The sequence below is a fragment of the Xyrauchen texanus genome, chromosome 49, assembly GCF_025860055.1.
Source record: "Xyrauchen texanus isolate HMW12.3.18 chromosome 49, RBS_HiC_50CHRs, whole genome shotgun sequence".
NCBI classification, from domain to species: Eukaryota; Metazoa; Chordata; class Actinopteri; order Cypriniformes; family Catostomidae; genus Xyrauchen; species Xyrauchen texanus.
Window position 1 is genome coordinate 20,163,794 of NC_068324.1, and position 26,556 is coordinate 20,190,349.

Below are 26,556 nucleotides of genomic sequence, written 5' to 3' on the forward strand. Positions count from 1 at the left end.
CAATCCCAGGCCGATTTCTCTTACCAGTCCAGCCCTGAAGGTAATAATGAATTAAAATGAATTATGAGACATTCAATATCTCTTCATAAATTTGGACAGTTTTAAAATATTTCTTGTAGCTTTGTACTCTCAAAGACAAAATTTGTGTGAGGCAAAAACATGTGTGAAAAACACTTTGGTGTGAAGTTGGAGCCGAGTTTGCACTGAAGCATCACTTCATACACTACACGACTTCAATGTATTCGGCAGCGCTGATGCGAGTCATGTGAAAGCCTCTCAGCGTGTACAAATATCAGTCACCTTTACACATTAATAGCTCTTCCCCCCTTTTCTCTCCATGATGAACAAGGTAGACTCACATGCCGATGCTGAAGTGAACAAACAACATGCCCCTCTCTTTCAGTCGGTTGGTACATGTACCAGGTCATTAAGTTTGTTTATGAATGAGAAGTTTCACGAGTGCCTCTTCTCACTGTGCACGCACCAAGCACACTATTGGCTGTAGCTGTAACCAATCAAGCGATCTGCCTCGGTTGGACCGCAATTGCCAAGCACACGATTGGATGCTGCTGTAATCAATGACAAGGGTGTAAGTGCCCTTAACCATTAATGTTGTTTCACAATATGCAGCAGACAGCAGTGACAAAACGATACAAATTTGTGTATTTGACTCCTATTCCAAGTCCCGATCGTTACCATGTTTTTGAACATGTAACAAAAACCTTGCCATCAACAGTCAATTTATACAAAAATATATACAAAAATATTTTTTAGGACAAATAATTGTTTTCCAGAACATTTGAGTGTTTTTCCATGACTGGAAAACTGCATTGCAAAATTCCAGGTTTTCCAGGATACATGGGAAAATCTCGGTTATGTACATAACCTCTGTTCCCTGAGACGAAGGGTGCGAGACATTGCGTTTGCAAAGGCATATGGGAAGTGTTCTTCCACATAATCTAGTTGAAACCTCTCTACAATAACGCCAATATTGTAATATTGCTATAGCGTTTGAGCCACGGCTTTTTAGGTGCGATGCTGTCCGCTATAAAAGCAGGCGTACAAACACCATTCCTCAGAATTTTCGAACTGAGGGACAAGGTGCGCATCGTTCACACCTCAAAAGAACTCTGAGTCTTGCAGTGCGGACAGCGTTCGCAATGTCTCATTCCTTTCGTCTCAGAAAACAGAGGTTACATATGTAATCGAGACGTTCTCTTATGACTCAGTACACTTGACATTGAATTCACATGGGGAACAGATTCCCATCACGCCGCACTACACGACATAACCTTCCAAAGAGGAACATGACGCTGCAGTCCCACAGGACAGCAACCAACATGAGTATGCCACAAGTGAGTGACCCTCATGTTGGGCCAGAAGGGGAGCACTCTATAGTCTATACTATACTCATACAGTATAAATTAACCGCTTCACAAACCCAGTCAGGAAGGATTCATTATTTATAATGAAAGTGCTTGTGACTTTATGGTAAATTACAATGGCCTGAATGCAGACAATAAAATGAAGGGGAGCTCATACATAAAGGGAGGGCGTAAGTATATGTTTGGCAAATTAAATAGCAAGCACTCTAAATAGAGAGGACTTGTGAAGAGAATGATGTTACTTATAGGTTGTAAAACCTTGCAAATGTGTTTTGAGAAGACCATCCTGCTGCAAAACATATGTCTTGTAAAGACACTCCATTCGTCCATGCTCATTAGGAGGACATCCCTCTAGCTTAGTGTGCTTTAGCACCAACTGGGCAAATCATACCCTGTGACTTGTAAGCCAAGGTAATCTCATCAACAATCAAGTGAAAAAGTTTTTGCTTGGAGATGGACATTCCTTTCGTGCGTCCTCCATAGCACACAAAGAGCTGGTCAGACATTCTGAACTGGTGGGTGCGCTCAATGTGTGCGTGTAGCGCCCGCAGAGGGCATAACAAATGCAAGGATTGTTCCTCATCCAAATTAAATGGAGGAGGGAAGAAAGCTTGAAGGTGAACCACCTGCGCTCTGAAGGGCATTGGTAGAACCTTAGGCATATAGCCTTTTCTGGGTTTGACAGTGGCTTTTGAAAGACCGGGGCCAAACTCCAGACATGAATTGTCAATTGATAGTGCATGTAACTCAGGATGCTGAAGCGGCCCATTCATCAGCGAAGCATCAAAGGGGGAGGTGGAGTGATGTTCTCCGGAGCACTGCAGGGGAGAGGAGAGTCTTCTTGTTGCTGTGAAGATCCCACCCGCGGACTCTGAGTCAACGGCGAAGCAGTAGATGGCTGTCTTGAAGGAAGAAAATTAGGAGCAACGGTGTTTGCGCACCAGCTTTTATAGCGGAAAGCTTTGCGCCTAAAAAGGCTGGCTCAAACACCACAGCAAATATTTGAATATTGCCATTATTTTAGAGAGGTTTCAACTAGGTCCTGTTGTAGGACACTCCCTATAAGCATTAGCAAATGCAATGTCACGTGTACTGAGTCGTAAGGAAACCCTGTAAAATGCTAGTTTATAGTTTGTTGCCCAACCCTTTCATTTAACTCCACTGGGGCAGGTTTTCACAACTTTTCCATCCATCCATCCATCCATCAATCTATCTATCTGTCTCCCTATCTATCTGACTGTCTATCTATCTGTCCATCCATCCGTCTATCTATCTATCTATCTGTCTGTCTGTCTCCCTATCTATCTGACTGTCTGTCTATCTGTCCATCCATCCGTCTATCTATCTATCTATCTAACTGTCTGTCTATATGTCCATCCATCCATCTATCTATCTATCTCTGTCCATCCATCTATCTATCTATCTATCTATCTATCTATCCACCTATCTATCTGTCTGTCTGTCTATCTGTCCATATATCCGTCTATCTATCTATCTATCTATCTATCTGTCTGTCTGTCTCCTTATCTATCTGACTGTCTGTCCATCCATCCATCTATCTATCTATCTATCTATCTATCTATCTATCTATCTATCTGTCTCCCTATCTATCTGACTGTCTGTCTATCTGTCCATCCATCTGTCTATCTATCTATCTGTCTGTCTCCCTATCTATCTGTCTGTCTATCTGTCCATCCATCCATCTATCTATCTATAACTATCTATCTATCTATCTGTCCATCCATCCGTCTATCTATCTATCTATCTATCTATCTATCTGTCCGTCTCCCTATCTATCTGACTGTCTGTCTATCTGTCCATCCATCTGTCTATCTATCTATCTGTCTGTCTCCCTATCTATCTGTCTGTCTATCTGTCCATCCATCCATCTATCTATCTATAACTATCTATCTATCTATCTGTCCATCCATCCGTCTATCTATCTATCTATCTATCTATCTATCTGTCTCCCTATCTATCTGACTGTCTGTCTATCTGTCCATCCATCTGTTTATCTATCTGTCCATCCATTCACCCATCCATCTATCTATATTATTGAGGCAAACATGCCACCAGCAGCTTAGCCTCCATACTGTCAAGCTGCTGGCAGATAGTTTGACTGATGGATACCAGCAGTGTCTGTAAGTGAAGGGTTAGAATAAATGCACAAATGTGACAAAAATACCACAAAAATTCCAAATGCTGGAGTGAAAAAAATGCCGTCATGAATTCCTGTTTTTTTTATATATAAAATAAATAAATAAATAAAAATCTATTTAAGGCCTAGTTGTACACAATTTCACATCATTTATGAGTTTCAGGTTTAGAGTATATGTTAATGAATTAATTAAAATGAAGTATTCAACATAAAAGGATGACAAATAGCATTTAATTACTTGGACAACAAATACCCTCATAAACTTAAATAATGGCCCTGAAAATTAAAACTTAATGTAACTTACATTTACAACTTTTAATGTTTATTTGTATTAGCATATGGTAAAATTAACATTAACCAAGATTAATTAATGCTGTAAACAAATATAATTTATTGCTAGTTTGTGATTATAATCCATTAACTTATACTAAACCCCTCAATGTAACTTTAATATATAACTTTTAATGCTAAAAATGTATTAGCGCATGCTCAAATTAACATCAAGCAAGATTTATAAACGCTGTAAAAAAATGTTTTTGTTTATTACTAAATTGTCTTAGTTATTATTGAATAAGCTCATACAACTTCCAACTATACAACTAACTTAACTTGCATATGCACCTTTTAATGTTAAAAATCTATAAGTATATGTTGAACTTAACATTAACCAAGATTAATAAATGCTGTAAAAAAAAATAATAATAATTTCTGTATGTATTAGTTTATCATGCATAAACTAATACAACTCAAAGTAATTTATGTATAAAACTTGTAAAAAATGTATTCGTGAAAAATCTATTAGTATATGTTGAAATTAACATTATACAAGATTAATAAATGCTGTAAAAAATCATTTTTCTTTGCTAGTTTGTATTATTAAATATTACATCAACTAATACAACTCAACGTAATTTATGTCATCCGTATACAACTTTTAATATAATAAAAAAAAATTTAATATATGTTTAAATTAACATTACCCAAGATTAATAGATCTTTTTCACAGTCTGGGTTTTGGAACAAGGAAGTGAATGATTGCAGGGTAAACTGACAGCAGTGAATGGGAGACAACAGCAAATATTATTTTCACTAACCCATTTACTCCAAGAGCATAAGAAAAATTACATTTGAATGACTTTCCAGAAGAAAAAATATAAAAGACAGCGGCGGGAGAAGATGCCAAATTTACTGCCACTCTCTCAGCAGCTGTAAAATAAACCCTCTCACAGCTGTAATAATTAGTTAGTAATTATTTAAAACTAATTCCAGGGTAATATAAAACAAAGCATAATGTTATAAACTTACACTCAATATTTAAAAACAAATGATCACATAAAAAAGTTTGCTAGATGGAAACGCTTCATCACAGTCTGTGAAAATTGTCTATAAATGCTGTAAAAAAATATTCTTCATTGCTAGTTTGTGTAAGTTTAGAATGCATAAACTAATTCATCAACTTAAATTGTGTAAGCAATTTCTAATGTTAAAAATGTATTAGTATATGTTGAAATTAACATTAACCAAGATTAATAAATGCTAAATAAATAATAAATAAATTGTTCATTGCTAATTTGTGTTAGTTATTATTGGATTAGCTCAGAAAACTTCACGTAATTTACCGTAACTTGCATATACACCTTTTAGTATATGTTGAAATTAACATTAAACAAGATTAATAAATGCTGTAAAAATATTTCTTCTTTGCTAGGTTGTACTAGTTTATAATGCATTAACTTATACAAATCAATATAGTTTATGTGTACAACTTATAAAGTTAAACATGTCTATGTTGAAATTAACATTAACCAAGATTAATTAATGCTTCAAAAGTGGTGTTCATTGTTAATGTTAATATAAATCTAGTTAATATATGTAAAACAAAAAAAAAGGATGACAGACAGCATTTATTTATATAGTTAGACAAAAAAAGACTTTCTAAAAGGTAATTAACAACCCTGAATATCACATTTAGGGGGCAAATATTAGTTAATTTCTGATACTGTACCAATGCATTTCCAATAATTTTCCAGTTGTTTGTGAACATATGTCAAGGATTTTTAAAATCATTCAATCATCATAAAGACTGAACTCACAATAAAAAAAATATCTAGCCAATTCAATATTTTTTAGTTGAGCTTATGCGAACTAGAAAACTTTAGGTCTATATTTACGATAGAAATGTCATAACTTAAGATGTTTATAATTTATACAAAACAAAAAATCCAGGCCTGGAAAGCGAAGTTTTAATATTTCCATTTATTTCGAAGTTTTCCATGACATGGGAAGCCTGTTTTAAAATATTTTTTTTAATTCTTTACAGCTTTTGCATTCGCAATTAACCCTTACAAAAAGTACTGTGGTGGTACCGTATCCGTTTTCAATACTATGATACTTTCATATATTTCCTGGAACTGAATGATCACAAGGGACTATTGCTAGTGGTATTGTGATGGGCTCAGATCCTGCTCAGTTAACCACTTAATATTTATAAGTGTAAAAAAAAAAAAGGAAAAGAAAGGAAAAAAGCTTCACCCTGGTTTCAAATATCTAAAAAGTCTTTCGTGTACATACAATGAAAACACTTAACACTATCAGTGATTTATTTGGGTCAGCTCGCACACTGCAGCTAACATGCTCGTGTAGCCCATTAGCTCGCGCCAGCTAACCAACAGCAGAAATGCATTCAGCACAGCAGTGAAATGCTCCTAGGCCGCATTTGTGCTCTGCATAGCTTGCCAGATACATTTTAAACAAAAATGCATTATAAAGTGTATTTCTTTAATGCGCAGCGCGGTATTTTGCGATCGCGCGGAGAGCAGGAGGTGTCGCCTGTCAAAATGGTTTATATTACCGTGTGAATGATGAATTCTCGTGTTGTTTGTGAGGATTCCGATAATGGCGTCCTTCCTCGCGAGAGAAAAGCCTGAGCATTGAACTTCGATCGCTGCACTCACTGCGCATGCGCTAACGGGTTTCAGGGCTGCAGCTCAGAGTCCTGTCAGAACAACACATCTGAGATGGAGTATTTTGTTGTAAAGTTTAGGATTTCGTTGTGAACTTTGACACAGAGGACATTGACCCTAAATTTATAGTGGGAGATACTAACAAAAAGTACCATGTTTTGGACATGTCCCATGACAATGAAATTTTTGTAGTACCACCATATTGTATTATTTGAAGTAGCCTACCATGTAAAACCCATGATACAATACCTCGAGTTAATGTCCCTATATTTATTCTTATCATATATTGTATATATACCGAAAGGCCTCTATGTAATCCTGCTGTTGAAAGGCCCCGAATCAGAATTAAAAGGATAGTTCACCCAAAACTGAAAATGCTCTATTTACTCACCCTCATGCCATCTCAGATGTGTATGACTTTCTGTCTTCTGCAGAACACAAATTAAGATTTTCAGAAGAATATTTCAGCTCTGCAGGTCCATATATAGCAAGTGAATGGTGACAGAATCTTTGAAGGTCCAAAAATCACATAAAGGCAGCATAAAAGTAATACATAACACTCCAGTTGTTAAATCTATATCTTCAAAAGCGATATAGGTGTGGGTGAGAAACAGGTCAATATTGAATTCCTTTTTTTTTTTTACTATAAATCTCCACCTTTGACCAGCCCAGACCATTAGGTGGCTGAATGTGAAAGTTACTTCCACACTAGAATATATAAGTGAAAGTGTAGAATTAAAAAAGGGTTTAAATATTGAACTGGTTTTCACCCACACCTACCATATTGCTTTAGAAGACATGGATTTAACCTCTGAAGTCTTATGGATTACTTTAATGCTGCCTTTATTTCCTTTTGGAGCTTCAAAGTTCTGGTCACCATTCACTTGCATTGTATGTACCTACAGAGCTAAAATATTCTTCTAAAAATCTTAATTTATGTTCAGCAGAAGACAGCAAGTCATATACATCTGGAAAGGCATGAGGGTGAGTAAATTATTAGCCAAATTATATTTGGGTGAATTATCCCTTAAAAGCCCTGGTGAGATGAAGAGAGAACCTATTGCCCAACCTGAAAGTAAAAATGTGCCCCCGAAGATCACATCCTAGTACTAGCCCTGATTAAGTACCCCCACAATACCATCAGAAAGGATCAAGTATCACGTTATTGACACAAAACCACAGATGTGTACCAAAGGCTAAATATAATTTAACATTATCATTACTATTCATTATTATTGATCAATTAATATTGGTTTGATCTATAGACATCCCTTTAACAATACCCATTAGGGCTGGATATTGATAAAGATTGCCAGATTTGATTCTAAATCACACACTCTCAGTTCAATTCTGATTTTGATATAGTTTGGGGTATGTTTGAGTTATAATGTCAATTTTTCTGCTTATGAAATAAATTCCTTCTCTGCTAATTATAAAGCTGATTTTTATTATCATTAGTTTTTCATCACTTTGGCCACATTTAAGTTGATTAAAAATGTACAAATTCCATGTAGGCTATACAAAAAAATAAATATGTTTTGAAATATATACATATATATGTATGCACTATATATACAGTTTAAGTCAAAAGTTTACATACACTTCTGTTGAAGTCATTAAAAAAAATTTAACCACTCCGCAGATTCATATTACCAAACTATAGTTTTGGCAAGTCATTTAGGACATCTACTTTGTGCATGACACAAGTCATTTTTCCAACAATTGTTTACAGACAGATTGTTTCATTTTTAATTGACTATATCGCAACTCCAGTGGGTCAGAAGTTTACATAAACTAAGTTGAGATGGATGTAGTTTAAGTGCAAATCAATCCCAGAACCGGACATTTTGAAGATGCTGGAAGAAACAGGTAGACAAGTATCTATGTCCACAGTAAAACAAGTCCTATATCGACATAACCTGAAATGCTGCTTAGCAAGGAGGAAGCCAATGCTGTAAAAACCACCATAAAAAAGCCAGACTACAGTTTGCAAGTGCACATGGGGACAAACATCTTACTTTTTGGAGAAATGCCCTCTGGTTTTATGAAACAAAAATTGAACTGTTTGGCCATAATGACCATTGTTATGTTTGGAGGAAAAAGGGTGTGGCTTGCAAGCTGAAGAACATCATTGCAACATTAAAGCATGGGGTGGCAGCATCATGTTGTGGGGGTGCTTTGGTGCAGGAGGGACTGCTGCACTTCACAAAATAGATTACATCATGAGGAAGGAAAATTATGTGGATAAATTAAAGCAAAATCTCAAGACATCAGCCAGGAAGTTAAAGCTTGGTCGCAAATGGGTCTTCCAAATAGACAATGACCCCAAGCAAACCTCCAAATTTGTCGCAAAATGGCTTAAGGACAACAAAGTCAAGGTAATGGAGTGGCCATCACAAAGCCCTGACCTCAATCTGATAGAAAAAAAAATTGTGTCCAGAACTGAAAAAGTGTGTACGAGCAAGGAAGCCTACAAACCTGACTCAGTTACACCAGTTCTGTCTGGAGGAATGGGACAAAATTCCAGCAACTTATTGGGAGAAGCTTGTGGAAGGCTACCCAAAATGTTTGACCGAAGTTAAACAATTAAAGGCAATGCTGCCAAATACTAACAAAGTGTATGTAAACTTCTGACCCACTGGGAATCTGATGAAAGAAATAAAAGCTTATTAAAAAGCCTTATTCTAAAATGGATTAAATTAATTATTTTCCTCAAAATTCTACAAACAATACCCCATAATGATAATAAGTTTGTTTGAAATCTTTGCAAATGTATAAAAAAAAAAAAAAAATAAAAAATCACATGTACAGAAGTATTCACAGCCTTTGCTCAATACTTTGTTGAAGCACCTTTGGCACAAATTACAGCCACAAGTCTTTTTGTGTATGATGCTACAAGCTTGGCACACCTATTTTTGGGCAGTTTCTCCCATTCTTCTTTGCAGGACCTCTCAAGCTCCATCAGGTTGGATGGGTAGCGTCAGTGCACAGCCATTTTCAGATCTCTCCAGAGATGTTTAATCAGGTTCAAGTCTGGCTCTGGCTGGACCACTCAAGGACATTCACAGAGTTGTCCCGTAGCCACTCCTTTGTTATCTTGGCTGTGTACTTGGGGTCGTTGTCCTGTTGGAAGATGAACCTTCGCCCCAGTCTGAGGTCCAGAGCGCTCTGGAGCAGATTTTTATCTAGTATGTCTCTGTACATTGCTGCATTCATCTTTTCCTGCTGCTGAAAAACCTGTAGGGATGGTATTGGCCAGGTGATGAGCGGTGCCTGGTTTAATCCAGACATGACACTTGCCATTCAGGCAAAAGAGTTCAATCTTTGTTTCATCAGACCAGAGAATTTTGTTTCTCATGGCCTGTCATGTGCCTTTTACTGAGGAGTGGTTTCCGTCTAGCCACTCTACCATACAGGCCTGATTGGTGGAGTGCTGCAGAGATGGTTGTTCTTCTGGAAGGTTCTCCTCTCTCCACAGAGAATAGCCGGAGCTCTGTCAGAGTGACCATCGGGTTCTTGGTCACCTCCCTGACTAAGGCCCTTCTCCCCTGATCGCTCAGTTTGGCCGGGCGGCCAGCTCTAGGAAGAGTCCTGGTGCTTCCAAACTTCTTCCATTTATGGACGATGGAGGCTACTGTGCTCATTGGGACCTTCAATGCTGCAGAAATTTTTCTGAACCCTTCCCCAGATCTGTGCATCGATACAATCCTGTATCGGAGGTCTACAGACAATTCCTTGGACTTCATGGCTTGGTTTGTGCTCTGACATGCACTGTTAACTGTGGGACCTTATATAGACAGGTGTGTGCCTTTCCAAATCATGTCCAATCAACTGAATTTACCACAAGTGGACTCCAATCAAGTTTAGAAACATCTCAAGGATGATCAGTGGAAACAGGATAAACCTGAGCTCAATTTTGAGTCATGGCAAAGGCTGTGAATACTTATGTACATGTGATTTTTTCGTTTTTTATTTTTAATAAATTTGCAAAGATTTCAAACAAACCTCTTTCACGTTGTCATTTTGGGGTATTGTTTGTAGAATTTTGAGGAAAATAATGAATTTAGTCCATTTTAGAATACGGGTATAACTTAACAAAATGTGGAAAAAGTGAAGCGCTGGGAATACTTTCCGGATGCGCTGTATATATATATATATATATATATATATATATATATATATATATATATTGCATGTTTATTGTTTACATTAATAATTTGTACTTTTTACAAGTATTTACATTGACAAGTAGAACAAGTGTGTGGCGTGGGGATGTGGTCATGTGTCTGTCTGCGGGAGAGAGAGAGAGCAGTAAGGCTTGTAACCTGGTTCACAATTACCCCCAACACCTGTCTCTCTCTCTCTCTCTCTCTCTCTCTCTCTCTCTCCCACAGACCGACACATGACCACATCCGCATGCCACAAAGTGCTAAAACGCTACTGTCTCTTTGGGAATACTGGCAGTTCAATGAGCGTCTCACAGACATTAACAAAGGAGGAGTCACACGTCTTCTTTACCGCATTTGTGCAATGTGTGAATACAATTAATTGATTATTTTGTTGTTGTTGTTTTTGCTCAACAACTGACTGTAAAGAACAGAAAGAATATTAAAAGAGACATTATTCAGTGAGAAATGGATTATGTGGATCTAGTCTTTGAACACACGGAATGAGTCAAACAAACTCATGGACAAAAAGTGTCGACCTTGGAATTTTAAGAACATTATCAGGATCGTTCAAATGAAGATTGCAATTCATCTGAAAATCTATATTTTTCCCAGCCCCAATCCCCATTATTTTAATTGTATTTTTTTAGGTTAAACAATGGGCTTAACTCACTGGGCTTGAGTACACATTTTATATCAAAACTATTCATATCAGAATTTGCTCTGAACTACAAATACATCAGATAAAGATTGTTTAAAAAAAAAAAAAAAAGCGTTTGTTGATAAGTGATTTTTATTGTGTTTTTTGTTTTTGTTTATTGTACATATTGTCATTTGAAGAGCTTTTGGTCTGGGTCAGACTGAACGAAGAGGAACTCTTCCACTGGAAACGTCGATCCAGATTTCCAACAACTGTTTCTGCAAGTGTACACAAGAACTGTTCCAAACTCCAGTGCGATGTCTGAGAAAGCCAATGTAATTTGTAGAAATTAACACAGATCTAAACAACACGAAATTAAAACGATCTAAATATTGCATCGATTTACATGCAGGATCTTTAAGGAAATGTTCACCCAAAATTAATTTACCCACCCTCATGCCATCCCAGATGTGTATGAATTTCTTTCTTTTGCAGAACACCAACAAAGATTTTTAGAAAATATTTCAGCTCTGTTGGTCCTCACAATACAAGTGAATGGTGAACAGAACTTTTAAGCTCCGAAAAGCACATAAAGGCAGCGTAAAAGTAATCCACACAACACCAGTGTTTAAATCCATATGATAGGTGTGGGTGAGAAACAGCTATATATTTAAGTCCTTTTTTTACTATAAATCTAAACCTTTGACCAGCACTAACCAGTAGTTGACTGAATACGATAGTCACTTCCACACCAGAATGTAGAAGTTTAAAGTGTAGATTTACAGGGACTAATGTAAAAAAGGACTAATATATATTTATTTTTTTTCTCACCCAAATGTATCACTTCTGAAGACATGGATTAAACTACTGGAGTCATGTGGATTACATTTCTGCTGCCTTATTATGCTTTTAGGAGCTTAAAAGTTTTGGCAACCATTCACTTGCATTGTATGGACCTACAGAGCAAAAATATTCTTCTAAAAATCTTCATTTGTGTTCAGCATAAGACACAATGTCATGCACATCTGGGATAGAATGAGAGTGAGTAAATGAGAGAATTTTCATTTTGGGGTGAACTATCCCTTTAAGCAGACAACATGTATGTGGTCATGTAAATGCTTAAAACAGTGGTCATTTATCGGGGTAAGGCATAAATTGATTGACAAAGGTAGATTTTTGCCTGTTACCCTGATTTTGAGTTGCATGTAAACACCCAGTGTTGGGCATGGGCCGGTTTATGTTTTGATATCAAAAGCAGAGAATAATCCAATGATTTCATGTCTTATTTAAAAAAGTTTTCGTTTTTGTTATTAGCGTATTGCTGTGCTAATATCGATTTTTCAAGATCATCTACATCTGTACCACTTACCTGAATGCGTGTCTACACTACAGAGTAAGCTGACCAATGCAGGCATGAGCTGAAACTCAAAAACTCTCAGGCTGCCACACTGACCACAGCAAGGCACCTTTTGATTCAAATTGGACGGTGGCTCCATTATAAATTGAGGCGATCCACCCCAACTGTATCTATAAGTTGAGAGGTAACACATTTGATTAAACCATGAGTAACTCATTCACAGTAAGTAAGAGTAACTTAAAAATGTTTAGTCACCGTAACACTTGTTCTGGACAGAGAGAGATTTTCTTCATGAAACTTGTGAACACTTCATCTCCATGCTTGACTTTGGCTTTCTCATATTCCTCCAGTGCTTCTCCACTTAAAACACACACACACACACACACACACACACACACACACACACACACACACACACACACACACACACACACACACACAGAGACAGGATAAACCAAAAATATAAAAACAAAGTTGATAACAGACAGCTGCACTGGTTAATTTCAGACATATAATATCATAACAGTTCTCACCTCCTAATCTCCCCAACTATCACTCCCTCCCTTTCTTCATACTCTCTAAGCAGTTTGTTTTCATGATCTGAATCATGAAATCCATCTAGGTCGGTTTCCTCCATAACGCTAATGTAGAATGGCTGGAATATGGGCACATCGGTGGGCTGGAGGGCGATATGATGATCCAAGCCTCCATCAATGCAAAGGTCTTGAAGCTTGCTATTGACATCCATTCCATCATTAATACTGTTGGATTGTGTTTGTACAGTGTCTGCACCAGTCTGTGCACTGCTTTCAGCAACAGTGTTTTGTTCTTCATCATCCAGCCCCCAATCATCAGCTTCATCACTCCAGTCTGTTCTGGATATCGATGATTCTTTACACTGTACACTTTTGTCATCCTGTCTCCCTGATGAAGCTTTGATATCATCATCCAGGCACTGGGAGCGCAGGACAATCCAGCTAGGTGTTTAGAGGTGACATGATCAGTGTTCCGCAAATTAGAACGTTTCGAGTAAACTCTGAGAAAGAAAATATTGTCACGAGATATTAAAAATCATTGCTTGTTACTACCTTTCTGATTTTCCATTACAATGTGGATTGGTGCAGGCGAACACGTTGATTGTTCTATGATAGAGAGATGCCGCAAGAGGGCAGTAGACCTGCACAACATGTGAGAGGCCTCTCTGGCACAGTGTGCACATTGGATATTGGAGAGTGATTACGGGAAGAATGTCCTGAAATTATTAAAAATTCACAAAAGGCACATGTTAAAATAGTGGTTGTGGGTATCTTTTTTTCATAATGGTTTTACAATTCTTTTTCAAGTCTTTTTAGCTACTAAGGACAGTAGGTGAAGATCAAATACAGTTTTGCTGTTAGTGGAAAGAATCTTTCTATTCAATGCAATTACAAATTAATCATGCAATATATATATATATATACTGGTGGCATAAGTCAGGAATAATGTACAGATTTTGCTGTTTCGGAAAGGAAATTTGTAGTTTAATTCAACCAAGTGGCATTAAACTGATGTAAAAACAGCACCATCACTATTTGAAAAAAGTCATTTTTGATCAAATCTAGACAGGCCCCATTTCCAGCAGCCATCACTCCAGCATCTTATCCTTGAGTAATCATGCTAAATTGATCATTTGGTACCATTATATCAAACAATGTTGAAAGCTGTTTGGTTTATTAAATGAAGCTTAACATTGTCTTTGTGTTTGTTTTTGAGTTGCCACAGTATGCAATAGACTGGCATGTCTTAAGGTCAATATTAGGTCACAATGTGGCAAAAAAGAAACAGCTTTCTCTAGAAACTCATCAGTCAATCATTGTTTTGAGGAATAAAAGCTATACAATGCTTGAAATTTAAAAATTTCATACTAAGGTGTACACTACAGTCTTCAAAGACAAAGGACAACTGGCTCTAACAAGGACAGAAAGAGATGTGGAAGATCAGAGTCTCTAGTTTGAGAAATAGACATTTCACATGTCCTCAGCTGACAGCTTCATTGAATTCTACCCGCTCAACACCAGTTTCATGTACAACAGTAAAGTGAAGACTCAGGGGTGCATGCATTATGGGAAGAATTGCAAAGAAAAAGCCACTTTTGAAACAGAAAAACAAAAAGAAAAGGTTAGAGTGGGAAAAGAAACAGACATTGGACAACAGATAATTGGAAAAGAGTGTTATGGAGCTTGACCCCATTGAGCTTTTGTGGGATCAGCTAGACTGTAAGGTGCATGAGAAATGCCCAACAAGACAGTCACATCTATGGCAAGTGTTACAGGAAGTGTGGGGTGAGTATCTGGACAAACTGACAGCTGGAATGCAAAGGATCTGCAAAACTGTCATTGCTGCACGTGGAAGATTTTTTGAAAAGAACGCTTTGAAGTAGTTTAAGACGATCTGAAATTTGAATACTAATACTATTGTAATAGTAATTTTTCATGTAATTAATGTCCTGACTATTCATTGTGATCAGTTGAATGCCACTTTGGTGAATAAAAGTACCAATTTCTTTCCATTAGCAAGAGAAAGAACATGCATATAAGAAATCAAATAGGCTAAGTATATTCCTTTTTACAATTATGTTAGCACAGCATTATATCCACAAAATAACATCAGTACAAAAATAAACCTATTTGTTCTTTATTTATTTTAGCAAAGTATTGCTAATATACCGGTAAGTAAAATGATAACAGCACAAAAAGCAGTTGTATGCTGTTGCGCAATACTGACCTCAAAACTTTTTAAGAAAGTCAAAGAAAGCCAAAAACAGAAAACTACACTTGTAAAAACTCGAACTTTTAATAGTTTTAAGCTTTAAGAAAATATCCTACTTATTTATTGCATTTTATTTCCTAATAATTCAAATAAAAATCTGGGGTAGCACTTTGCAATAAGGTCTATAAAAACCACTTGACTTGACTTGACTCATGTTTGTTAGCGTTACTTAACTACATTAGTTAACATGACCTAACAATGAAAAATACTTATACAGCTTGCTTCAAATGACTCCAGTGATTTAATCTATGTCTTCTGAAGTGTTATAGGTGTGGGTGAGAAACAGATCAATATTTTAGTCCTTTTTTTCTATAAATTATTTTCCTGCTCAGTAGGTGACAATATGCACGAAGAATGAAAATAGCCAAAAACAAAATAAGAATGCAGAAGTGAAAGTGTAGATTTATAGCAAAAAATTACTTAAACAGTGATCTGATTCTCACCACACTTATCATATGGATTCTGAAGACATGGATAAAACCACTGGAGTTGTATGGTTTACTTATATGCTACATTTATGTCCTTTTTTGAACTTCAAATTTGTGGTTCACCATTCGTTTGCATTGAATGGACCTACAGAGCAGAAATTATCTTTGGAAACTCTTCTTTTGTGTTTAGCAGGAGAAATAAAGTCATACTCATCTGGGATGGTATGAGGGTGATAAAATGATTCATTTTCATTTTGGGGTGAACTATCCCTTTAATGTTAATTTAAACATATACTAGTACATCATAAAAAAACATGCTGTAAAAACAACATTGTTAGGCTAGTTCATGAGACCGCATGCATTTGCTACTGCTAACGATTACAACCTTTTTAGCTGGATTCAGTCACATATGTGAGCCTAATGTATTTTGAGCACCCGTTTTGGAATCGATCTATATGTTTCAGAACAAGGCAAGATTTTCGCGAATCAAAAGAGTCGAGCCAGCCAGGAGTCGAACCTAGAATCTTCTGATCCGTAGTCAGACGCGTTATCCATTGCGCCACTGGCCCGATTTAATACCTGTTTGATCACGTGGGATCTTTGTGAGAACAGAAACTACAGTGTAAAAAAATATTTTATTACAACTCTTCAATGAATTCATATTTACAAGCCAAATACGATATCAAGTGCCTCAAATAAAGTTTCGTTTATAATAACCCCAGATTAATTTTAAACTAAGCGAGTTAGCATGGCTAGCCTAGCAAGATAACCTAGCAAGATAACATAGCCGACTTTGAAGCAGATTATTTTTATTAATCTAGTGTTTTAATGTTCTGTTCAGCGAGCAAAACAAATCAACTGACATAATCTATGTCTTTTGGCAAAGCAGTTTAATCACTATAGGTTTAGTTCACAGAGTAAGACTATATGCGTTCTTAAGTTAGTATATTAGCCCTCAGCATACATATAGGTTTGCTGGTTTAAAAAAATGTATTTACCGGTCGATCTCCAATTTTGTTCGTAAAATACGACGCGTTTTTCTTCTTGTCTATGGCTCCATCGCATATTCCTATGAGAACGGCCTCCATTATTATTGAGCAAAAACCTTCAGCTGCTGCCCATGTGCTTCTGTGAACATGGACACTATAATTGAATCGTTTTCATGTTGGTAATCTTAAAACGGGCGCTCCTTATCTAATTTATCTACTTGACTATAATTGATGGACAAACGAATATGGTTTGTGTTGCATAGAAAAAATAATAATGAGCAATGATGTTAAGCGTCTGTAAGTTTAGTGTAGGTTTATTACAAATGACATTTAAACCAGACACTCAGTTTTCTTTTTACAAGTAGTCAATTTGAACTTCCGGCAGATTTACAATAATTGTTATTATGTTGGTATAACATAATAACAGCATTGGTATAATGTTGTCTTTGGATTCATGTTATACGATGATTCCATGTATATACAAATACTATTCTAACGGGCCAGTGGCGCAATGGATAACGCGTCTGACTACGGATCAGAAGATTCCAGGTTCGACTCCTGGCTGGCTCGAGTCTTTTGAACTTTGATTCCTAGATTCGTTTGTCCGTAGATATAGGCACTATAGGATCTTAAGCACTGTGTGTTTCTGTTTGTCTTATATTACTCTGTTGAGTAATATGATGGAAAATGTTACAAATCACATTCAACCACCATATTACTCAAAGTGACGCAATCTAAACGTATTACTTTGTCGATGTTGTCCATGCATTTAAAAAATGGGAACTTGAGCTTTCAAGATGTCACTCTTACACAATGTCATTGTAGAAACATACTATTTGCAGCCAGCCATGATATACCTATTACCTCAAAACGACCCAAAATGTGACCATAAAATATTTTAAAAGTTTAAAGGGATAGTTCACCCAAAAATGAAAATTATCTCATCATTTACTCATGCCATCACAGAAGTGTGTGACTTTTTTCTTTTGCAGAACACAATTATGATTTTTTAAGAATATCTCAGCTCTGTAGGTTCATACAATGCACAAGTGAATGGTGACCAGAACTTTGAAGCTAAGACGCCAATAGTTTAATCCATGTCTTCAGAAGTGATGTAAGTGTGGGTGAGAAACAGATCAATATTTAAGTACTTTTTACTATAATCTCCACTTTCACATCCTTCTTTTGTTTTTGACGATTCACATTCTTCGTGCATATTGCCACCTTCTAAGCAGGGAGGAGAATTTATAGTAAAATCTGTTGCACACCCACACTTGTCATATTGCTTCAGAAGACATGGATTAAACTACTGGAGTTTTATGGATTACTTGTATGCTGCCTAGCCTCCATTCACTTGCATTGTATGGACTTACAGATCTGAGATATTCTTAGAAATATCTTTGTTTGTGTTCTGCAAAAGAAATAAATGAATACATGTCTGGGATGGCATGAGGGTGAGTAAATGATGAGAGAATTTTCAGTTTTGGACAAACTGTTCCGTTAAGGACAGTGCAGGGTTGTAACGAATTACAAGTAATCTGAATGATGCTATCTGAATACACAAATCAAGCCATTTTAATTTGATTACATTACACTTTAAAATATTTTTTATCAGATTACAGTTACTTTTTGATGGACTATACGATTGCATATTAATCAGGTAATGCAGTAAATTGTTCGAATTGTTTATTTTTTCATTCTAAATGAACCCACGGCTGATATACATTTGGATCATACCTTCTCATGATGAATAATTATGCAAGATACTACTTTCACTACTGTGAAATACTATGCTTACATCGTAGTGACCTTCAACTATAGTTTTTTTAAATCCTCTTCTGAATAGGAATAATTCACAGCATCTTTTTTTATCCATCTTGGCCAAAAATAGTAAAACACACACATGGAAAAATCTTGTAAATTCTCATATTTTGATTACGTTTTCTTAAATGCCCTGTTTCAATGCCTCTCTCAAATTGTGCGGTTCTACTGACCCCTCGCGCAGCTCTGTGCCATTGATTCTCAGCACACTGTTAGTAACTCAATTGTAAAACTTTTAACCTTTTTACTTTTCAAAATGCATCAATTCCTGAAAAATTTTTTCACAAAAAAAAAATATATATATATTATAAAAGTCTAATCTGAAATCACAAGAAGTGTACCTCTCCACTGAATGGCAGTGTGTGGATTGAAACAGGGAAATTAGGGGTTCGTGGTAAGGGGGTGCCGCGAGGGGGCAGTATTTCACTGTCGTGCTCAACTTCCAAAACTAAAAGCGAATTTCATTACTGGAAACAGATCCTGATTTAATTATAAACCGTTTATAAAATACCAAAACCATGGGTTAATCAGTTTTAACTCTCTTTTGGGGTGCTGGCTTTTAAATCGCTTTTTTTTCTTTTGGGTATGTTTTTCCTGCCTTGCTGCAAATTAATAACTGACGAAAAACATATTCAATTCAGTTGTAATAGATCGGAATTGTTTGTCCAGCGCATCCAATAGATGCTCAATCGGATTGAGATCTGAGGAATTTGGAGGCCAAGTCAACACCTTGAACTCTTTGAAATGTTCCTCAAACCATTCCTGAACAATGTTTACAGTGTGGCAGGGCGCATTATCCTGCTGAAAGAGGCCACTGCCATCAGGGAATACTGTTGCCATGAAGGGGTGTATGTATTCTTCAACAATCTTTAGGTAGGTGGCACATGTCAAAGTAACATCCACATAAATGCCAGGACCCAAGGATTCCCAGCAGAACAGCCCAGATTATCACACTGCCTCCTCTCGCATGCCTTCTTCCCATAGTGCATCCTGACTTGCTGCCATCTCTTCTGCCACGTCACGTGCACCCGGCCATCCACCTGATGATCTAAAAGAAAACGTGATTCATCAGACCAGGCCACCTTCTTCCATGGTCCAGTTCTGACGCTCACGTGCCCATTGTATGCACTTTTGGCTGTGGACAGGGATCAGCATGGGCGCTCTGGGCACTCGCGGTTCCATACGAATGGAGTTGTATGTGTGCCACAATTCTCATAATTCACAAAATTATATTTTGAGCACACAATATTTTTCACATGCGGGAATTCAATTTTGAAAAGAAATGTAGGAGCAAACAAAAATACATTTTGCACTTTAAAATGTAAAATTGATTTGAATGTGAATTTGCACAGAATTCAGAAATGTATGTAACTCCTCTGTTTTTTTGCGTGTGCAAGATCTCACTCTCTCTCCTCCTACCCACTGTGCATGTGCTTATTGCTTTGACTGCTTGTTTGCCCAACATGGTCACAGCATTATAATGTGCAAGAATTTCAGCCAATCAGAGATGAGGTGGTACATTTTGATTGGCTGGCTAGACCACAGATCATACTGCTAATAAAACAAGAAGAAGAAGAGGAGAAGAGAATAGATTGTATGGATGGGCGATACCACTTATTTCCTTTTCTATCTGATACCAATAATTTCAAGTCCAATATCATAGATACTGATACAATATCTCTGGGATCTCTGACCCCAGCTTAGCTGGCATATGTGGGGAAAAAAATCAATGTATATATGAAACTGTATAATGTGTGACAAAATAACGGCTTCTTTAATACTGATTTAAATTTAAAATATAAATTTGTGTCATAATTCAAGTTAGTATTATTATTATGATTTACATTTTTGAGCCTAAACAGAAAATTATTAGATTTCTGTTTTGTTTACCCTTACAAAAATGAACCATGTTTTCACTACAGTAACTATAGTTTAACCATAAACTAACCCCCTCAATTTATAAATTTTTTTTTGACCAGATTACAGTTTACCATGGATCAGCAACCACTGAACCCCTCTTTTTGTTATTATTATATTAAATATGATTTTCTGTAATAAACATGTAATTTATTCCACCTTCTTTAGTGTGTCCTCTCCTATATATTTCGACAGCCTTGTATATTATAAATATTACCTAAATTAACATTCTATTCTTGATAATAAATTATAAAAGCTGTTTGTATTTGCATTTCAAAGCTGTGGGGTATCTTGAAATCTTCAGTATGCTGTTTTTATTAAGTTTATGCATTCTACACAACCCTTCTGGCAAAATGTATTAAGAAGAAGAATTGGAAAAGGGAAAAGAAGTCCTTTATTCCTCGTAGTTTGGTGTAAAGTAAATGCACAGTATAATGAACCTCAATTGTTTGAGATTGCAAAAAGTAAAAAAAAAAAAAAATTGAAAGAATCTTATCATTTCGTGATCCCAGGATACTATATATTGAAAAACTTACATTACAGTAAGTTAAGACTTACAGTATTCCTGTTATTTCTTTAGACTATGGTGTAAATACCCTTCGTAATGATATCTGCATACAGTATATAAAGTGTGAACTGAACTTGGAGCATTGTGCCTGTTTGATCTTCTGCTACATTTATTCTGAGATGTTCATGGTTGCTGTAACTACCTCAACTGTCCAATCAAAGAGCGCCTGTCAGCAGCTTCTAATAGCCAATCCTGATGTGGGAGGCGGGACTTGTCGGAATACGGTTGGACAAGCAATAGAGCAGTCTAAAGTTCTGAGCTCATGCAGAGAGCATACGAGGAGAGAGAATGAGTGAGATCTTGCACACACAAAAAATTTATTCATCTTTGCAAGAGTTCAACCACGTACAAAATAATCTTATGCACATGAAACATTTTTGTGCATTTAAAATAAAATGATGCGCATGTAGATTTTTGGCACATATATAACTCCGTACATACACTGTGCAATGTGTGTTGCACTGTGTGTTCTGACACCTATCTATCATGGCCAGCATTAAGTTTTGCAGTAAATTGTGCTACATAATTCTTCTGTGGGATTGGGCCAGACGGTCTAGCCTTCCCTACCCACGCACATCAATGAGCTTTGGGTGCCCAAGACCCTGTCAACGGTTCACCGGTTGTCCTTCCTTAGACCACTTTTGGTAGTTACTAATCACTGCATACCGGGAACACCCAACAAGACCTGTCATTTTGGAGATGCTCTCTCCCAGTTGTTTAGCCATCACAATTTAGCCCTTGTCAAAGTCTTTCAGATCCTTACGCTTGCTTGTTGTTCCTGCTTCCAACACATGAAATTCAAGAAATGACTGTTCACATTCTGCCTAATATACACCACCCTTTGACAGGTACCACTGTAACGAGAATAAATATATATATATATATATATATATATATATATATATATATATATATATATATATATATTGACACAGTTTACAATGATTTAAAATATGTTTAGAAAATCAGTTAATAAAAAGGTGAAAGTATAGCAGCCCAAAGGGAAAACGCCTGGTGCCCCCAATGGCCAGTCTGCCCCTGCCCCCAACCCAAACCGAAACATAATCATCATTCTGTAGATCATCATTAGATAAAAATCAGTAGATTAGCTAGAATGTTGTTGTTAACAAGCAGTGTTACAGTTCCCACCACCCCCATTCAAAGAGAACTGAACTGCAAGAGAGTGTCAAACCTGAACATCAAACACTATTGTCATGTAAATTCTCCACCTGGAATTTACACAAGTGAGAGTGTTTACAAGACACAGTGCAGTCTTTTCCTCAGTGCTTTATTCATACCACCTGGCCAGGGGGAGAAGCTCCTGTAGCTTCTCTCGAACATACATACATGGCAGGCTTATATAGGTTAACAAGTTATATGTGATTTGACTTCAGCAGATTTCTCATGTGATATAAACTCAGCAAAATGTTTGTTAGGGATGTATTGTATATCTTTGAGCAAACAAGTTGTCACACGATCGGACCCTTAGCAGTATGAACAAAGAGATATTGTCTTCTGCCTGAAAAACAGACTGGTCATCCATTTCAACTCATAAGCACAACACAGGGCTGCTCCAACACTGCATTTTTCTAGCTTAAAGTGTTTTATACATAAATAATAATGTTCTAATATACCTAACTATTATAATTTATGTCACACTATTGATCAGATATCTGCTGTCAACACATTTGATTACTGTGACAAGGAGGAGGGCTTGGTCAGGCCGTGAGGACGCACGCCGACCCTGAATTGTTCTAATCAGCCGGTAGGGGGATAAACACGAGCCGGAGGTGCCAGTTCGAGAGAAAGAGAGACACATGCGGCCGCTGTGTGTGTGTGCGAGTGTCTATGTGTTTTATGTTATGTTTCAGTTGATTTATGTCATGAAATGTTTCGTTGACTGCTCGGCTGGTTCTTGCCTGCTCCTTGCCCATCCTTACCGGTTACATTGGTGCTGAAATCCAGGAGGGAGGAGGGATGCACTTTTGTGGAGTCCTCGCCACTGTCGTTTGCCAGGGGAGGAGCCGCGGCCGTCCACAGGGGACAGAGGAGTTGCTACTGGCCACCGGGAGTCGGAGGAGCCATTTTGTCTGCCAGGGGTCAGAGGACTCACTGCCATCTGCCAAGGGAGGAGTGGCTGTCGTCAGCCAGAGGGTGGAGGAGTAGCTAAGGACAAGGTGACAGCGTGTACGGGGACCGGCGAGTGAGTTTTTCTCTTTCTTCTCTCTGTCTCTCCCCCTCACTCTTTTCCTCTCTCCTCTCCCTCCCCTCTTCTCTCCAGAGAGGTGAAGACCTGCCGGCAGAAGGATGGTTTGTGGTGGCGGGAGCGTGGTTGAGCATTCGTCTGGAGAGAGAGAAATCAGTAAAGGTGCACACACCTGAGCGCCACAATGTCTAGCACCGGTTTCTAATTGCAGTAAGCACTGGGGAGAGCGATAAAAATGGATCACGCCAGAGATGATGAGAGAGAGAACTATCAGACATAAAAACATGGTGTTGAATTGTGACTGCTGAAAAGAAAGCCTATTATGTGATATTATGTGAGTATTGTGCTGAAAAGCCCTTTTGAGTTTGTTTAATTAAAGTCTTACCTTTAAGTTGAAATCTAAAGTTTCCCATTTCCTCCTTTCCCACCCAACAAACCTCTGACACTGGTGCCGAAACCCGGGAAATTGGAGGAAATACACCGGCATGGATTCCTCGCAGTTGGTGGAAGTCATAAAGACCTTCACCAGTATGCAGCATGCCTGCTTGTAACCGGCAAGCTATCCGCAGCTCACTGCACCAGAAGAAAGCCCCGGCCGTGACCCCAGACCCAGCAGCCCCCATGCCTCTGGTCGCCCTCATGAAGATGGGGCAGAAGATGATCCCAAGCCCTTCTTCGATTTGTTCAAGAGAACGTTCGAGATCTGATATCAGACTTATCCCACTGTTGTCTTGGGAAGATCAACTCGTGGCACAACAACTACCGGAGGCAGGTTGCCTGGTTTATAACGATCTGAGGAAGACCATCCTGCAGCAGGTCGGTCGCAACTTTGAGCAATACCGACAAGTCTTCCGGTCGATGAAGATGGATGTGCACAGCCGCCCATTTGGCTTCACTCAACAACTCGGGATGCCAGCTGGAAGTGGCTGCTCATGTCATTGGTTGAGCGAATGTTGATGTGTCAGGCTTGTTGGGGTGCTTACACAAGTAAAGCTACATTGTTTACTCTTTTCGGGTGACTCAACCTCAAAATGTAATTCTTATAGTTGTCTCTGCATATTAAGCAGGAATAGGAGAAAGTATTTTAACATTCAAGCGATTACACACTTCAGCTTTAATTGTAATCATTTGCAAAGAGATTAGACAATCTTTATGCAGTGACAATCACTCCAGCTTCCTTCTAAGCTTTTCTATCTACTTCCTAATACAGGTGAATTTACAGAAAAAGAAAATTAACTTAGCTTTGCTCGCACTGGATAAGTGATTCTTGCCACAGAATAACACCAACAATTAATAAGTATTTTTACGTATGTGAAATAATGTGCAATATATACAGTGTAGTAGGAGAGACACTGGGCTATTTGGTAAACTTTTTACTTCAGTTACAATTTCTCTGGGTATGTTTATTTTTGGAAGTAAATGTTTTTTTTTTTTCATAACTGCATACCTTTGGACATTTTCACATTCCACTATCGACCTGAAAAAAAAGAAAAAAAAATGTCACTGCACATATTTACCTTTTGTGACAACTTGCCCCAAAAGTGGGGCATATTGTCACACTATATGGGATAAGATGTCACAATGGAACTTGCCACTGAACCAGTGGTGTAGGTTTCATGTGAACATTGAAGGGTGACGGGGGAATGTGTCCCCACCATCACAACCTCCAAAAACTATCTTTGTGTCTCTTTAAATATATTCCTGCATTACACAGCTTATTGTAGGCTTTTCAGTGAAATAATAATAATAAAAAAAAGAGTTACAAAATTAAACCACGCAAATGGAAAAGGTAACATATAAAAATAAAAAAAATCATTGTTCTGTCCAATATATATTGAATTTAAACATTTGTATAAAAAAAAAAGAGACTATTGGAAAATATAGTATTTTACTCCCGAAACCAGAATGATGCACTCAATAGTGCCCAATTCCGGCAACGCTTACTTGCACATGTGTCTTGCAAATATCTATTCAGCATCAGTTGTTCACATATCCTCATATGGAAGTCAATTTTCTATCATTATAACATTTGTTTGGTTCTGTTTGTAACTGAAAACAAGTCTCCAAATGGTCCGGGACTCACACCATGGCCTGAATATGCAACTGACGTAGAGTATCTCGCATTGGACAGGAACAGAAATCTGGCAAAAACCTGAAGGGAAAACACTATACTTTCATGACCGAAAAACGTAAGAGTGGAAGGAAAATTATCAATACTCATATACAAATAATAACGTTCAGTCAGGACAACTGTCAGGATAAATTTAATGTCTTCTAAATTAATGTCCAGGATGTCTTCTCTGGCAACCCATGATCTTTCCTCTGGGCCATACCCTTCCCAATCAATCATGTATTCAAGATGACCCCTTCATCGGGAGTCCAGGATGGTCCGCACAGAATACACAGGACCATCCTCAAGAAACAGAGACGGAGGGAGTTCACAGCCCTCATCAGACTCTGGAGAGGGAGAAGAGAGAGGAGGGAGGTAATGTTTGAGTAGAGAGACATGGAATGTAGGTGCAATTTTGTATTGTGTTAGCAATTGAAGGCGGTAAGTAACTGGATTAATTTGAAAGAGGATAGGAACCAATGAATTGAGGATTTAGCATACGACATGTGAGTCGTAGTCTGATGTCCCGAGTGGAGAGCCAGACCTTTTGACCTGGTTGATACACTGGCTGTTCAGACAGTCGAACGGCTCTGTGAAGGTGGACACTATTCCAAACCCTCTTGCTCTCCTTGAATCATTAGTCCACCGCTGGAACATCTGAAGTTTCGCCAGACAAGGTTCCGGTGGTGGCTGAAATGCACTGGAAGGGCGTGAGACCAGTGGATGGTTGACGGTGTGAATTTTGCGTATACACGGCCCACAGAAGATAACGGTTCCAGTCATGTTGGTGCTGATGGCAGTAGGTGTGCAGGAAGCTGACAATTTCCTGAATCTTTCTCTCTATTTGCCCATTTGACTGAAGATGGTAACCATAAGTGAGAATTATGGACACATTGAGGTGTTTGAAAAATGCTTTCCAGACTTTAGATATAAACTGGGGACCATGGTCAGACACAATGTCCAGAAGTCTCAAATTCCAGAAGACGTACTGGAAGTGTCTCTGCGGTCTCAAAATGGTAGGCAATCCTTTGAGGGGGACC

At 37.7% G+C, this 26,556-nt stretch overlaps 2 protein-coding genes and 2 non-coding genes across 4 annotated transcripts in view; 1 reads left to right on the plus strand and 3 right to left on the minus strand.

Moving 5' to 3' along the window:
* Positions 1-6,479, minus strand: part of banp (BTG3 associated nuclear protein) — a 73,720-nt gene extending 67,241 nt beyond the window's left edge. Inside the window, exon 1 of the mRNA XM_052122592.1 lies at positions 6,395-6,479. The gene's annotated coding sequence lies outside the window, so the exon portion shown is untranslated. The remainder of the gene's footprint in view (positions 1-6,394) is intronic.
* A 4,985-nt stretch (positions 6,480-11,464) lies between these two features.
* On the minus strand, positions 11,465-17,041 carry pdcd2l (programmed cell death 2-like). Its single transcript, XM_052122598.1, has 6 exons — positions 16,904-17,041; positions 13,758-13,921; positions 13,203-13,646; positions 12,925-13,029; positions 12,682-12,839; positions 11,465-11,633 (listed from the first exon to the last, which is right to left on the minus strand). The coding sequence occupies exons 1-6, from the start codon at positions 16,991-16,993 to the stop codon at positions 11,503-11,505; spliced, it is 1,092 nt and encodes a 363-aa protein (XP_051978558.1). The 5' UTR covers positions 16,994-17,041; the 3' UTR covers positions 11,465-11,502.
* Positions 16,402-16,474, minus strand: trnar-acg (transfer RNA arginine (anticodon ACG)). The gene has a single exon. It is a non-coding gene; the product is annotated as a tRNA-Arg (tRNA).
* A 350-nt stretch (positions 17,042-17,391) lies between the features above and the next one.
* On the plus strand, positions 17,392-17,464 carry trnar-acg (transfer RNA arginine (anticodon ACG)). Its single transcript has one exon. It is a non-coding gene; the product is annotated as a tRNA-Arg (tRNA).
* Positions 17,465-26,556: the final 9,092 nt, after the last annotated feature.

Coding starts and splice junctions, on each gene's coding strand:
- pdcd2l (XM_052122598.1), bottom strand. CDS start 16,993: ATGGAGGCCGTTCTCATAGGAATATGCGATGGAGCCATAGACAAGAAG. Junction 12,840..12,924: donor TGTCCAGAACAAGTGTTACG/GTGACTAAACAT, acceptor CTCAACTTATAG/ATACAGTTGGGGTGGATCGC. Junction 11,634..12,681: donor TAGTGTAGACACGCATTCAG/GTAAGTGGTACA, acceptor TGGCTTTCTCAG/ACATCGCACTGGAGTTTGGA.